Below are 15,316 nucleotides of genomic sequence, written 5' to 3'. Positions count from 1 at the left end.
AGGGACCGAACCCGCAACCTCATGGTTCCTAGTCGGATTCGTTAACCACTGCGCCACGACAGGAACTCCTGACCTCATTTGATCTTAATCATCTCTGGAAAGGCTCTATCTCCAAACATAAGACACTCTGGGAGTTAGGGCTTTAACATATGAAGCTGAGGGGGACACAAAACATATGATCCATAACAAACATCTTACTTGAAAAAGAATGGGACTTCCGATAGCGTTTGAAAAGCTTCTACGCTTTTGAGAGCCCACTCAGACAGAGAAGATGGGAAGGATGGGCCAGAGAGGGCTTTTGACTTAACCAGGCCACCCAGTGAAGGGAGTGGAGGGTGGCAGGGCTGGAGCCTAGTCTCCACACACTAGTGCACACTTGGGGCCCTCCTCTTCCATAGGTTACATGTAAAAAAATCACTGTGACATATAGGTCACCAAGTCAAAGAGAAAGAAATTAAAAGAACACCCCCACCCTCACCCCTGGCAAAATTAGTTTGAGGCTGAAATGCCCTGTGGACTGAAAGCAGGTGGGGAACAATTCTGTTGAGACATGCCCTTGAAGCAAGTGAAGCTCAGAGGGCATGTTTAATTCATCTAGAATGAGTGAAGAGTTTAGTTTTGAGATAAAGACTTGCAGAGATTCAGAAGAAAACTTCTGGGTAATCTTGATAACCCTTACGACTGTGCCTGAGTCCACTTACTTGGACACAGTGGTTCCCTGGCTTCTACCTTTTTTTTTCCTTTTTCTTTTGGCTCCCCCGCAACACATGGAGCTCCCCATCTAGGGATCAGATACGAGCTGCAGTCGCAATCTACGACACAGCTGCAGCAATGCTGGATCCTTGACCCACTGTGTCAGGGGTCGAAACTGCATTCCAGTGCTCCCAAGACACCGCTGATCCCATTGCACCACAGTGGGAGCTCCCTTGACTTCTACTTTTAACCTCTCAGCCACTTTAGCACCTCTTTTCCACTCACAAATGCCATGGAGCAATAAAGAGGTCATGAACTTTTCCAGATGTAACTGCAAAGGATCTCAGCCCTGTATCACCCATCAGTGCAGCATTTGATACATAGCAGCTGGTTCATTAAATACATATCAAATGACTAGAGGAACAAGGGCTAAATGAGAGGGGCAAGGATTAGGGGATCAAGTGGATGCTGATTCACAAATAAAAAACAGATGGCTTGAGGGGGCATTTCTGGAGCCTGGTGCTTGCCTGGTTCTGGTTGTCCACTCACCTCTTGGTGGCCTCTTCCATTTTGGTGGTGCCGTAGGGGCTGATGCCAATTGGCCTGCAGTTCTGGTGAAGCCTGAAGGGGAGGCTTATGTGGGTCCCTTCGGGCCAGTGAGGAAGCACTGAGCCCTCAGGTCTGTGGCCTGGGCAGCAGCTGTCTCTGCGGTTTTCACTCTTCTTTCCAGGGCTGGGACTTTTCTCCTGGCTCATTCTTCCCTCACCACCATGTGGCCTCAGTTTTCCTGGCATAAGGAGGACGTAGGGGGCGGACGGTGCTGGTGTGTCTGTATGCTGTGTCTGGGGGAAGCATGGGGGGAGCCACCACTCTCCCCACCAGGCGGCATTCGGGGTCACATGAGTGAATGGAAGAACGAGACCTGGGTGCCTAAGAAAGGGTGAGACGTCGCTTGGCAGGAGCCTGAGGGGAGGCTGGGGAAGGACCCGTCTCCAAAATCAGGTCAACGGAAGGGGCCAGGAAACCAGTGCTCCAAGGAGGCGGAAGTAACCTCTTTGCTCACACAGGTTTTCCTGACTGAAAAGTGATACCGCTTCCTCGTAGGAAATGGGCAGAGGTAGCGGCTGTAAATCGACCCAGGGTGCGGCGGTGAGGGTGGAGTGGGGGCAGTGCACAGAGCACGGCCAGCCCCAGAAGATTCTGGGTTCCAGGGGGCTGGACTCGAACGTCCTCGGGAGCTGGCCGAGGTCCAGGGCTGGGCGTCTCTGACTCCCCTACCCGCCCGGTTACTGTGCCAGGAACCCCTCACGTGGGACTCTGCCACTCCCTGTCCTTTGGCCCCCAGAGGTGGCCACCCTGGAAGAGCGGGATGGGGGGATGCCAGAAGGCTGGTGAGAGAGAGAGAGGAGGAGCCGTGCGCACCGAGTCCACAATACTTTGGAACATGGGCAGAAAAACCTAAAAGTGACGAGGTTTCCCGAAAGCCGGTCACCAAGCGAGAACGCAGGGATGCGGGCGGCCTTGGGGCTTCTGAAAATACGGCTTCCGGCAGGGTTCTGGGCGTGCCCCGCCGCCCCACCGCCCCGCCCCGCCGCCCCGCCCGTCATGTCAGTCCCTCCCATCTCCTGCTGATCCCAGAGAGGCTTAGAGCTGGCCTTCCGCTCCGCTTCGGACTTGGGGCTGCAGGACTCCAGCTAAAGCGGTCCTTGGCCACGCCCAGCTAGCCTCCCTCCGCCCCCTCTGAGCACCCGCGCGGGGCGTGAACTGTTTGGGCGCCAGGGCCACTCTTGCCGGGTGACTGCAGCATCCTCTCACCTTCCAGCCTTTCTCTCTTGGAGTCTGGAGTCACCTCCCCTCTCTTCTCAGTGTGTTCCCTTTTACCTTGGTGTCTCTAATGGTGACGTGAAGGTAGGGGAGGGGGTCCTCAATAAAGACAATATAAAGATCCGTGGGCCATGGGGACAGAATCAGCGTCTCTGGGCCCCAGACTGCATCGCTTTCTTGGAGTCCCACTCAGGCCGTTTGGGGTGTCGGCTCAGGCCCCGAACTTCCCCAGCCGGCCCCACTCCAGGGCGGAAGACAAGGACCCTGTGTGGGCGCTGGACTGAGGCCAAGTGGCATCTTGTCTCCACAGTGCCGGGCACAGGGCGTGGTCTAGGAAACTGCTGTGGGAGGGCTGCCTCCCCTCCCCGCCCCCACCTGGTTTTGCAAAATGACTGAACAGGCCTCTGCTTTGGGCAGACTTCCGGTGAGTTGTATGTTTCCGGGGCCTGATGTTTTGCATCTGCAAAACCAGCAGGGCAGGTCCTGGTCCTCAGGGACCCCAGATGCTTTTTTCATGACCACCCTAACCCCCCTGTGGACATGGCTCTTCCTCTCCTCAGCTTGGTGAGATTGGCTTTCAGACTTTCTGTCTCCACGGTGCCTGAGGCAGCTGCCCCTCCATTCAGACCTTCTGGAGAGCCTGCCAGTCCTATGCCAATCACCTCCATTTCCTTCTAGGGCCACGGGTCCCACTTGTGTGCACCTGCCACCCCTTGTCCCTGAAGCTCCAACTCTGTGGGAGGCACAGCTGTTCATCCAGGGTCAGGGACCCCAGAGTTAGTGTCTCAAACTCAGAGGTGCAGCTGATGGGGGAGCATGTGCCCTGGGCAAAGAGCAGAGCCCCCTGAGTCTCAAACTGTCACCGTGGAGCCTCCTCCTGGCTGATGGCACCTTATCTTCACAAGTCTGGAGTTTTAAATAAGTTGTCCTGATGTCTTAATGTTGGCAACTAAGCAACATGGGGCTTAGCTATCTTTGACTGATGGGTGCTGTGGCTACTCTCAGTGAGCATTTCACGTGTTCTCAGTAACGTTCTGGGCCTTTCTGCACAGTCAAGTCACCATTACTGTTGTCACATCTCTCAAGCTGGAAAACAAATGCCCTAGATCATGATTTAATACATGGTGTTTGAATGCTAGCAGCCTAGGCCCGGCTCCCACAAGTAAGCTCAAGGCTTCCAGCCCTTTCTATGTAAGACTCTGAGTCCTAACAGCTGTTCTAATGAGCAGCTTCTATGTGCATGCTCAGTACACACTAGCATGTTCAAGCCTCATAGCAGACCCGAAGTCCAGTTAATAACGTCTTTCCATTAGGAGTCAGGATGCTCAGTTCAGAGAGCATGACTTCCCAGGGTCTCTCAGCCTCCGGGTAGAGGGCCATGACCAACGCTCGGGTCTGTCTGGCTCCCAAGTACCAGCTCCTTCCATGCAACCTGGTTTCTCTCCGAATCCCCTGTGTCCGGCCTTGGGCCAGGCTCAGCAGGGCCATCAGGGATGGTACTTGAGTGTCTGAAACTGGGCAGGACTCCCGGGACAGCCTTCTGCGAGGGGCTCAGTGCAGCCTCCCTCCTCCCTGGAGAGGCTCACTGCTCTCGATCCCGCTCTCTTCTCTGTGGGGAGAGGCACTGCCAGATTCCCCTGTGCACCATCTCGCTGCCCAGGGCATAGTTGATGGCGTTGACCGTGGGCACCATCTTGGCGATGAGAGCCGGCACCTGTTGTGACAGAAATGTCCAGGAGAGAAGTTTCAGAGCCTCTGCTCCTCCTTCTGTTTCCAACTGGTGACCACAGTCCCCTAACCCCACTCCGACGTGTCCCCAGTTGCCAAGCATCTGTCTTGGCTTCCTTCTGCAGCCTCTAAGCCTTCTCTGACTAGCTGGTGGGTGAGGCATGGAATTCCATTTCTCTCTGGGTGCCAGTCTCAGCCTCTGGTCCCAGAGTGGCTGCTGTCTGTCTGCCTGTCCCTGTCATCTCACATAAGGCCCAGGTAATGTCAAGCAGTGGCCCTGTGTGGCCAGGGGTGTAAGCAAATACCCAGTGTGTTCTGAAAGTTTGAAGGAATAGAGAAAGAGATTATACTGGAGGCCAGAAAGCCGGAAAGAGGCGAAATAGAGGCACAGAGGTGGAGAGACTTTTGGCTTTGGGTAGTGGAGGGGATCATACCATCTGCAGCTTGGGGGAGATGGAGGTCACATCCGCGAAGGTTGCATATAGATACAGGAGGGCATAGGGACCCCAGGCGAGCATCAGCGTCCTGGCTGGCAGAATGGTGTTCACCTGGGGAGATACAGGCATGGGAGGGAGGCATCGATTTGCTCCAGGTGGCTGGCAGCCCCAGGAGGCCCAGGGACCAGGTTGCCCCTCTGCAGGGCTGTGGGAAGATGCTGAGCCTGTGAGGGAACCTGGGACCAGATGCCTCTCTGGTCTGTTTAGGCCTCTTGTTCAAGCTTACTTGACCTCAGTTACCTTGTCTGTAAAGTGACCTGGTAGTGCCTGCCTTGCCTGGAGGTGGGGGCTAGGGTGGACAATGAGCTTCCATCCTGGTCTGTGCTCTGAGAAACCCAGGGCTCCGTGAATGTGGCTGTGTTCCTGAGGGTCCTCAGGCTGAGCTGCTCTCACAACTCAGTCCCTGATCCAGCTCGCCAGTAGCAGCCGCTGGTAGTTCAATCTGTCCTGAGTTCAAAGGGGCTGCTTTCCCAACAAGATAGTTAGGCAGCAGGTGATGCAGTCCTACCTGTGGCCACAGGAGAGTGCACGACTTAAGCTCTAATTTCAGGGTGGAACCTGCTAAATTCCCACTCCGCACCTCACTCAGATGTTAAAATTCTGAAGCTAAAAATCAGTGCCTATTTTCTCACTGACCCTGTGGCCCTTTAACAAAGAAGGCTACTTAAGCTCACACCCAGGGCCCCTGAGATAATGCGTGGAGACCCCTGCTGATGCTACTGGAACAGATGGTTTAAAGTCAACCCAGAAAAATGAGAAAATCAGGGTGGCAGCCTTCTTTCCCGGCTGATTTAACCTCCGATAAGTGTAGCGACCCCCTGGCAGGGCTAGGGGCTGGCACAGTGCAGAGGACAACCTCTGAAGCCGTGATGAGCAGGAGAGCAGCACAGCCCTGGCCCTCCTTCTGACTCAAGAGAACCTGGGTCCACAGCTAAAATTGATTTGTACTTTTCCAATTCATAGGAAAAAACAGTGATTTTTTGATGTACTATGACTGCCCACTTGGGTGGTGGAGTCCCAGATCTGGGTTTCATTCAAATCTTTTTACTAATTGTGTGGCTTTGAGTTGCTTACCTAACAATTCCCTTTCAGCCTCAATTTTCTAGTCTATGACATGGGGATAATAAACCTTCTTTCCTCAGACAGTTGGTGCAAAAATGAAATGACATAATGCACATCAAGTTACATTAATATCTGGGTTTGTTGTGTTTGTTTTGTCTTTGGTGCTGCTTATGACTCTCTGCTAGAGATTGTTCAGATTACAAAATTAAAAGAAAATTGCGGCAAGATAATATGAATGCAGAAGCTGAGAAATGGCCAGGAGGGCTTATCTGAAGCATTGTTTTTCTTGGACAAATATGCTTGCTGGTGAGATTTTATGGCATGGGTAACACCCTGTGCCTGTGATTAAATTAAACATCTCTAGGGAGTTCCCCTTGTGGATCAATGGATTAAGAATCCAACTAGTATCTATGAGGATGCAGGTTTGATCCCAGGCCTTGCTCAGTGTGTTAAAGGATCCTGCCTTGCCATGACCAGTGGCGTAGGTGGACAGACATGGCTCGGATCTGGCATGGTTGTGGCTGTGGTGTAGGCCCCTACCCTTGGAACTTCCACATGCTGCAGGTGTGGTCCTCAAAAGACACAATGAAGAAAAAAAAAAAAAACTCACAAAAAATCAAAACATCTCCAAGCAATTTAAAAGTAGCATTTAAGATGTGCACAATTTTGTGCCGATCCCCCATGTCCCTGGGAAGAAGCAAATGTAATGGCAAGGATGGCAGGGCACCCTGGCTTTAGGGTTCTAGGGTCTTGGTAAGTCTGAGCATTTCTGATCCTCTCTCCTAGATCTTGGCCAAGACCCAGCAGTGGGCCAGGTGTGTTCCTGCCCTGATACTCCCTGCTTTCTGTACTCAAGATGGATTTTTCTCTTGATCATTGAAAACATAAAGCCCCTGATTGTGTCACATCATTCAGGTCCCCAGTATTCCTGAGAGGGACACAGATTCCTCCTGCTCCAAGAGAGGCTCCTTACCGGGGGACGGCCAGTCTTCCCAAGTTTCTGCTCCATGAGCCGATAGGAGGTGACTGTGATGAAGAGGGGCAGGAGGAAGTTGAAAAAGGCCATGGTAAAGAGGAAGCTGGTGAAGTTTCTGCAGGCAGAGGAGAGGGAGGAGTCAGAATGGCCTCTCAGATCTGATCAGCTGCCCTAGAAAGCCCATCAGGCTTGGCTCTAGACACTTGGAGGTGAGGTCTAATATGAGAATTCAGAGTGTGGGTGCTTCCAGGTCCCAGCTGACTCCCTATGGAGCCAGGGGGCTACTAGATCCTCCTAGAACCTGTAGGAGCTAGGGAGCTGAGACAGGGACAGTCCTCCTTTACCTTGCTGTCGGGCAGTTCAAGGGCTCAACCTTGCTCTCTGTAGGTGCTCCAAGCATAATGGTGAATGGGATGCTTGAGCTTGGGAAACTAAGTGGAGATGTCAGTGGACCAGGAGGAAGGATCATTCAAGGTGTGTTCAAGGATATGGAAGGACCCTGTGGATGGACACTGTATCACTGAAGAAGTCATTGAAAGAACCGGAGAACAGCCTGGGGTCCCAGGTAGTGGTCATGAGGAGGCAAGAGGGCTGACCAGGAGCAGGTGGGGGCCACAGGGAGGCAGAATCCCATTCCCTGAAGGGGAGAACACATCACCTTGGTGCTGTCTGCTAAGGAGGATTGGGAGGGAGGGCTGCCAGAAGGCCTGGACACCAGCTGGGGGAATGCCCTGGAGGGACACTTAGACCAGACTTGGGGTTCTCCAGTGGGTTTCGCCTGGGAAGCCTGTCATCAAGGCAGGTGCTTTATGTGTGAACAGGAATGACCTGCTAAAGCAGATGAATGTCCCTCCCCAAGGCGGTCCCTAGAGGGAGCTCTGGACTCCCCAGAGCCCCGTGGACTGGAGCAGTAGTAAACCTGTGCTCCACGATGGAGTGCGCCACCATGCGTTTACTCCTGTCTCTCCAGGGCCTGGCTCACAACAGGTGCTCAACTCAGGGAATTTGGAGAACTGAACTCTGTGCCAAGGAGATCCTTCCCATTGCAGAGACCTTCTAATTCTTTGACTAGCAGACCAATGATATGGCTCCCTGTGGAATCTGGTAAGTCAGAACTGGGACATCTTTCAGTGCTAAAGATGACAAAAGGGCCATGGGGCCCAGAGACTGTTTTAACTTACACAAGCCAATGGGTCCCTGGATAGCACCTCTTCTGGGGCCCAACTCTGTACCCCAATTTACATAAAATTCCCATCATTTGGCCTGTCTTCAGAGTGGGTTTTCTTAGTCTCACTGTCAGCTTGCCTGTCGATATTTTGACTAAGGAGCTGAGATTGTCTGGCAAGTGTTGACATGTCCCCATTTGGATTTTCGGCTCATACAGCTGTCCTACAGGCTAAAGGCCAAGATTCCCCCCGGAAAGGAGCTGCTCCCCTACCTCACCTGTCCACCCTGGAATAGTCTAGGGTGCAGCACGTCCCCAGCGGCTCATAGTCATAGTGGCCCCAGCCCAGGAGGGGCAGGGCTGCCCAGAAGGTAGAAGACAGCCACACAAAGAACACCAAGGAGACAGCTGTGTTCCAATCCAGTCGGCTGCCTGAAAGGAACACAGGAGGATGGTTAGGGGAGGGGATAGCTTGGCAGAGAGAAAAATAAAAGACTCCACAGTCACACAGCATGTCCCTAAATCCCGGCTCTGATGATTAATCACACAGTGCCTCAGGCAATTTAAGAGTTTCTCTGAACCTCAATTTTTCTCTAACAAAATGGGAATGATGGTCCCTGCCTCAGATGATTGTTATGAAAAATAAAAGGGATAAGGAATAGTGATGCTTTCCTAGAGACACCCTATACCATCTTCTTTAGAGGACACAGAGAAAGAGCAGATAGCAAAGAGACAGGTGTGGTTCCCAAAGCCAAGTTAAGGATGAAGCATGGAGAATGGTTCAGGTGAGGGTGATGGGAGCAGAAGGCAGAAGTTGGGACTTACCAGCATTTTTAGCTTTTGCTCAGAAGGAGGCCACTGTCTCTGCTTCTGGGATACCCTCTGAGAACTCTCAGCTTTGGGGGTGGAGCTCCATCCCAGTGCCAAAGGCAGAGACTGGTTCCTGACAGCATCTTTGGTATGACCAGCCCCACTGACCTGACCTCCTCCATGATCCCTCCACTTATGCCCTTCACAGCCTCCTCCAGCCTTTCTCCCCAGTGGTCCTCCTGGATCTGGCTTCAGATTGCTTTTCCTGGCGCCTCCTTTGTCCCTGGTTTCCTTGCATGTGTGCTCCTTTGTCGACAAGACCCCAGGGCAGAGGACAGGACTCCAGGTGGGGTTTGATCGGTAGAGAAGAGCAGGTCTACAAACTCCCTGATCCCAGCACTTTGCTTCCACTGATACAGCCTCAGATGGAATTTGCTTGGATATGTCCCCTTGCTATGGATTGAATGTTTATGTCCCCTCCCTCAAATTTACATGTTGAATTGTGATCTGCTGGTATTTGGAGGTGGAGCCTTGGGGAGATAATTAGTTCCTGAGGGTGGGGTTCCCATGTTGAGATTACTGCCCTTACAAGAAGAGACACAGAGAAAGGATCTCTCTCCTCCATGTGAGGACAGAGCAAGAACGCAGCCATCTGCCAGCTGGGAAGAGAGCCCTCCCCAGAACCCAACTGTGCTGACTCCTTGATCTCAGGCTCTCAGCCTCCAGAACTGTGAAAAATAAACTTCTGTTAAGCTGCCCAGTCTATGGTATTTTATTATGGAAGCCTGAGCATACTAAGAACCTCCCTCCTATCCCCCAACTGTGGGGGAAAAAAAAAAAAAAAATGAATATCCACCTTGACCAATGTGGCGTATTAGCCTCTGCAGTTTTAGAAACAGATGATGAAAGTGACACATCATCCATTAATGGAGTAGATGAGCTCACACCTCCACTTCCCTCTGTTTTCATGCTGCTCCTTTGCACCCTCCAGCATAGGAAGGCCTTTGATCCAGAGGCCCCTGGAACAGGGATTAACTGCTCTATATTAAGACAGAGAGTCTAGGAGTTCCCATCCTGGTGCAGTGGAAACAAATCTGACTAGAAACCATGAGGTTGCAAGTTCGAGCCTTGGCCTCTCTCGGTGGGTTAAGGATCTGGCATTGCTGTGGCTGTGATGTAGGAGGGGGCAGCCATAGCTCCAATTGGACCCCTAGCCTGGGAATCTCCATATGACATATGTGCAGCCCTAAAAAGCAAAAAAAAAAAAAAAAAAGACAGAGAGTCTATTGCCACTGAGATGGTGTGCATTTGTGTGTTCACGTGTGTGTAATGGTCCAAGGGAGCTTTGGGCACAGGGCTGTGGTAGCAGTGGTGGAAGAAGAGCTTTGTTAACCACTGAGCCAGATAGGGGAGGAGGGGCTCCCCTGCCAGATAGGAGTTTGGACAGGATAAGAACAAAGCCTTTTTTTTTTTTTTTTTTGCCTTGGAGAAAGGCATGTAACTTTGTGGAGAGCAGGGGGGAGTGTGTGTCTGTGGCAAGGGCAGATCTGTGATTTCAAAGGAGATATGCCCAGGGTTTGAGGCTGTGCTAGCCATGGACTCCAGAGTAGCTTCTATGCCAGGCAAATCAGGATGCAGAGCCCAGGAGACAAAGGGGGAGACTCCCTCTGGAGGCATCCATGCCAAACCCACTCCCAGCTCTGCTCCTAGAGCTGTGTGACCCAGGGCAAGCTACTTAACTTCTCTGAGCCTCTGCTTCCCAGTCTGCAGGCTGGTAGGGTTAACTGAGCCATGGCCTCCCCAGAGTATGTTTATATATCTCTGTGGTGAGTGGGATTCTATATGGTCTCTGGGTGAATGTGCTTTTTTAATTTAATGTGTATTAAAAATTATAAGGACATTGAAGTTGTGATTTCACAGACATTTTTTTAGAATGAGACTAAAGCAGGTGTTTAATTGTTTGTAAAATGAGTTTTTTGTTGTTGTTGTTGTTTTTTGTTTTGTCTTTTGCCTTTTCTAGGCTGCTCCCATGGCATATGGAGGTTTCCAGGCTAGGGGTCAAATCGGAGCTGTAGCCGCCGGCCTACGCCAGAGCCACAGCAATGTGGGGATCCAAGGCGCGTCTGCAACCTACACCACAGCTCATGGCAACGCTGGATCCTTAACCCACTGAGCAAGGCCAGGGACCGAACCCTCAACCTCATGGTTCCTAGTCAGATTCGTTAACCACTGCGCCACGACGGGAACTAAAATGAGATATCTTTAAAGAAAAAATCGGGTAAATTACAGAGCAGGTGGTACACTGGTATGGCTTATATTAAGATGGAATTTGACAATACAGCTTGGAAAATTCAGAGTTACACTCATTTTCCATGAAGGCTTTGAATGATGAAAGTTCCATGAAAGTGTAATGTGCAAAGGCACATGCTCAGTTACCCCCTCCTGCACACACACAAAAGCCACCTCTCTGGCTCCCAACAATGCCTGAACAATGCCTATCTTCAAGGGCATTTTTTGTATCCATGATCTCATTTGATTTTCAAAATAAAACTATGAGGCTGATTACAAAAATCATCTTGCAGAGGAGGAGACTAAGGTTCAGAGAGGACCTCTGTCTTGCTTGAGGCTGCAGTGAGGGGACAGCCAGCCAGCATTCCCAGCATGTGCCTCAACACCTCTCCTGCGCTCTCCCACCCTCCCTCCTTTCCTGAGTGCCTGCCCTACTCTCACGCACACTTACACCTACCCACACGTCCCTGAACTGGGAAACACTGAGCAGACCTTAGTCCTGATCACCCTTGGAACGTGGAGGTCCTTCCACTATGGGACCCCAAAGACATACGTGTGCAGTAGTGGTGATAGCGCCCCCAAGCGATGGCTGCGCTGCTGCAGATGCTAGCCAACGCCGTGGCAAAGCCCTGGAAGCCGTGAGCCTGGCAGCCTTCGGAGCCATAGGGCCAGCGCCTGTGGAAGACACTGGGCGTCAGTGACCCTGCCCCCGTGCCTGCCCTCCTCCCACACCTGCCTGGCAGCAGCTTGGAAGGCACCTTCAGCTCCTCAGAAAAGGGCTTTATTATCTGTCTTTCCCATGGGAAAACTGGAGCCTGGGCTGCAGTCTCTGGGTCCTTCACTGCACCTTGGTTGGACCAAAGGGTCTCTCTGGTGATCAGATGACTGCATCAAAGGATACGGAACAACTTGGTTGGGAGGCGAGCTCGTGCCTGAGGCTCAGAGAGGAAAAGATACAGAGCCGAGGTCACATAGCAGATGAAGGCAAGGTCAGAGAGTAGACCCCCAGGACTCCCCACTCTCAGCCCCACGGACCGAGCAAGGCAGAAGTTTCAGTCGCCCCTCCCCCACCCTGGGAAGGGGTAGGAGAAAAGGGCAAGGACTCCACACTGACCCTCATGGTCAGCCCTGAGCTTTCCATACGGTGTGTGTGGGGGGGTGCTCTAGCTTCCGCAGGAATGTCCCATCTGCTTAAGAAAACAATCCTGTAAACACCTTCTGAGGCTACATTGGAAGACGGTGGTTTGCGCTTAAGGAAGTCTTAGACACTTGTCAAAATCCTGTTTGCTTTCACTTCCTAGCTGTGAAGCATTGTTTTAAGCTATTTACAAATGACAATTCAGTATTGCCAACTACCCTATGAATTAGCTAATAATTTACTGAAGAAGCTGAAAGAGAGAGAAAGAAGTCAGGATTCCAAACTAGGCAGCCTGGTTGCAGGGCCCATGCTCTTAATCCCCACAGTCAGTCAGTTCTGTTAGTCAGGTCCAACTCCCATGTTCCAGAAATTGGCTGTGGTTCTACAGGGATAGTCTGGGATTTGGCTTTAACCCAGCTCATTCTGCCCTCTCGCTCCCCTACAGTTTTCTATAGGAAGGAAGAATGTCTCTGGCCTGCTGCCCAGTGCCCAGAGATAGGCCCCAGAGCCCAGGGACTGGGGAGAGGGATGGTACCGGAGGAGGCTGGATGTGGCGGCAACGAAGGCGTTCAGGCTGATCCCGCTGTCTGCCAGAGCCAAGCTCAGCACTAGCAGGTGGCTGGGAGTCCGCAGCTCCGGGGTCTTGCAGAAAGAGAGGATGGTCAGACTATTGAGGCTGAGACCGGAGAGAGCTGAAAGGAAGGGGAGAGCTGGCATTGGGGCTGGAGAGGCCCCTGGGGTCAGAATAAGGTGCTGTAGGGGATGGAGCCTCAGCAACAGTGTTCCCCCCGCCCCCTGGCTGCTCGCACTCAGCATCCATCTCAGGGCAGCTCATCAAGCACCCCAAAAGGTGGGCTAGCCCTCCGACACCAGACGCCATGAGCTGTACACCCTGTTGTCTACCACTGCACAGTCTGATGGGAAGGCCAATGAGGAAGAAATCTAGTGAAGCACAGCATGGTTCGTGCTGGAACCATCGTAATCATGGACAACCACTGAGCACTTATCACATGCCCTGCAGGGTACTGAGCACTTTAAGTGGATCCTCTCACTCAGTCTTCACCTGGACCCTGTCGTCCCCATTTCTAGCTGAAGCACCGAGGCTCAGAGATGCCGGCCAACTTGTCCTAGGTACACAGCTTGTAAGTGGCAAAGCTGGGACAGTAACTCAGGTCTTTCAAACTCCAAAATGCCTCCTCCAAGGGCTGTGGAACAATATCAGGAAGGGCCTTGGAGAGGAGGAGCCACTGCAGAGCTGGAAACTTCCCAGGACGCCAGGCAGCAAGGTGAGCTTGGAGCAGGTGGTCTCCAGCAGGACCCAAACCCAACCTTGAATTTCAGCTTTGTCACTTGCTGCTCCTTATGCTGGGCTGCAGCTTCTGCCATCTAAAGTGAGGAATTGGGAAGGATCCTGCCTTCAAACTGTGATTGTTCAACTAGGAAGACAAGGTGTGGAAGAGCATTCTAGAAAGAGGGAATAGCAAGTGCAAGATCATAAAGTCGTAAACTTTCGAAGTGTATTTGAAAACCTAGAGGGATGGTAGATGGTAGGGTCTCCTGTGGAGGGGAAAAGGGGGCTGGGGCCACCAGACTTTGATGTCTAGGGCCTCCAGGACCAGCTGCTGCTCCCTTTCCACGGTCTGTTCTTTTTTTCAAAAAAAAAAAAAAAGTCTTTTTTTTCTGGATCTGCTTTGAACAAGGTCTGCATCTCCCATCAATCTAGTCTTGGGTTCCACCAACTCCAGGGTCTACCGTCCCACCTCTGGCCTTGGTAAGTCTTTTAAGGATTCTGGGTTGAAGCTTTCACCTCAGGGACCTGAGTCGTCCCTACAGTGAAAGGGTTTAGGGCCAAGGAAATGGGAGTAGTGGAAGTAATGGTGGCGCTGGAGAGGAAAGAATTGATAAACTTAAATCCCTGGATTTCTATCTAGGCGAGCACTGTATACACTGATACCATCTAACCTTTACCACCACCCACTTGGAATGTCAGGGAACTGAGGGTCAAAGAGCTCAAGTGTCTTTGCTATAGTGACACAGATAGTGGGTGGCAAAGCTGTTTCCAGAACCTACCTGGGTTCTACCAGGGACCTGATCTTATACAAGATTTGTAGCAGGTTTTCCATTCTTCTGGCTGTGGGGGCATGAGTGGTTCTTGGTCATGCCCTGGGCAGATGCCTCCCCCTCTCAAAGTCCCTCCCTCCCTGACTTTCACCTGCCTTCTCTCTCTTGGCTCCCAGCCTTCATGCTGTGTCCCACAGGTGCAGCTATCAGAAGACTCTATGGGTACAGGCCCTGAGGAGTAGGGTTTAGAGACTTTGCAGCTGTGACGTGGGTTTTGGGAGCCCACTGAGTTCCCACCCCAGCTCCTGCCTGGCTCACCTTCCACCAGCAGCAGTGTCCCCACCGCCAGCACCTCCAGTTCCCCGAAGCCGGTAGGCAGGGCCCCGGGCTCTGCCATTCTCTGGCCTTCTCACAGCTGACCCAGCTCTTCTCTGGCTCTCCCAAGCCAGGCCCCTCCATTATAAAGGGTCATTCCACGTGCTGGCACATGCAGGTTATTATGCTAGACCACGGGCATCTTTTTCCTGCCCCCTCTGGCCCCCCAAATCTTCCTCTTGGCCCAGGCAGAAGAAACCCATTCATCAGTTAGACAGTGCAGCCTTTGTGAAATGGCTCATTCTGTTCAGCCCCATCGGATTAAGGACCTGGAATCCAAAGGATGCGTGGCTGAAAGCTGAATTAGAAAAGAGTTGCATAACCAAGGGAGGGGTGGGAAGCAAAAAAAGGGATTTGAGCTGCAGCTGAGCCTGAGAACGGGTCAGGAGCCAAGCCCTCCCATGTTTGTAGGTGCTGACAAGCTGCGTGCCTGTGTATACACATGTAACAAACAGCAGGACCCTATGGGGTCTTCCCGGGACAGTCCCCTCCCCTCTATCCTTTGTTGTAGCTCCTCAGTGGAATAACCACAATAATAGTATCTCTGGCATACTGCCTGAACTTTTCAGATGCTAAAAACTGCAACCAAATGGAAAAAAATGATCTACCTGATGATCATGAGCACATAGCCTCCAGACTTTTTAGTGCCTAAGGATTGAGCTCTGTTACCTCACCATCAACCAATCGGAGAATTGCAC

At 52.0% G+C, this 15,316-nt stretch overlaps 1 protein-coding gene across 1 annotated transcript; it reads right to left on the bottom strand.

Annotated features, from left to right (window-relative positions):
- Positions 1-3,598: 3,598 nt before the first annotated feature.
- Positions 3,599-14,715, bottom strand: RGR (retinal G protein coupled receptor). Its single transcript, XM_047762263.1, has 7 exons — positions 14,562-14,715; positions 12,718-12,874; positions 11,598-11,719; positions 8,224-8,377; positions 6,778-6,895; positions 4,680-4,793; positions 3,599-4,231 (listed from the first exon to the last, which is right to left on the bottom strand). The coding sequence occupies exons 1-7, from the start codon at positions 14,638-14,640 to the stop codon at positions 4,100-4,102; spliced, it is 876 nt and encodes a 291-aa protein (XP_047618219.1). The 5' UTR covers positions 14,641-14,715; the 3' UTR covers positions 3,599-4,099.
- Positions 14,716-15,316: the final 601 nt, after the last annotated feature.

This window comes from Phacochoerus africanus, chromosome 15 (assembly GCF_016906955.1).
Source record: "Phacochoerus africanus isolate WHEZ1 chromosome 15, ROS_Pafr_v1, whole genome shotgun sequence".
In the NCBI taxonomy this organism is placed as follows: domain Eukaryota; kingdom Metazoa; phylum Chordata; class Mammalia; order Artiodactyla; family Suidae; genus Phacochoerus; species Phacochoerus africanus.
This window is presented reverse-complemented; position numbering and strand designations above follow the sequence as displayed.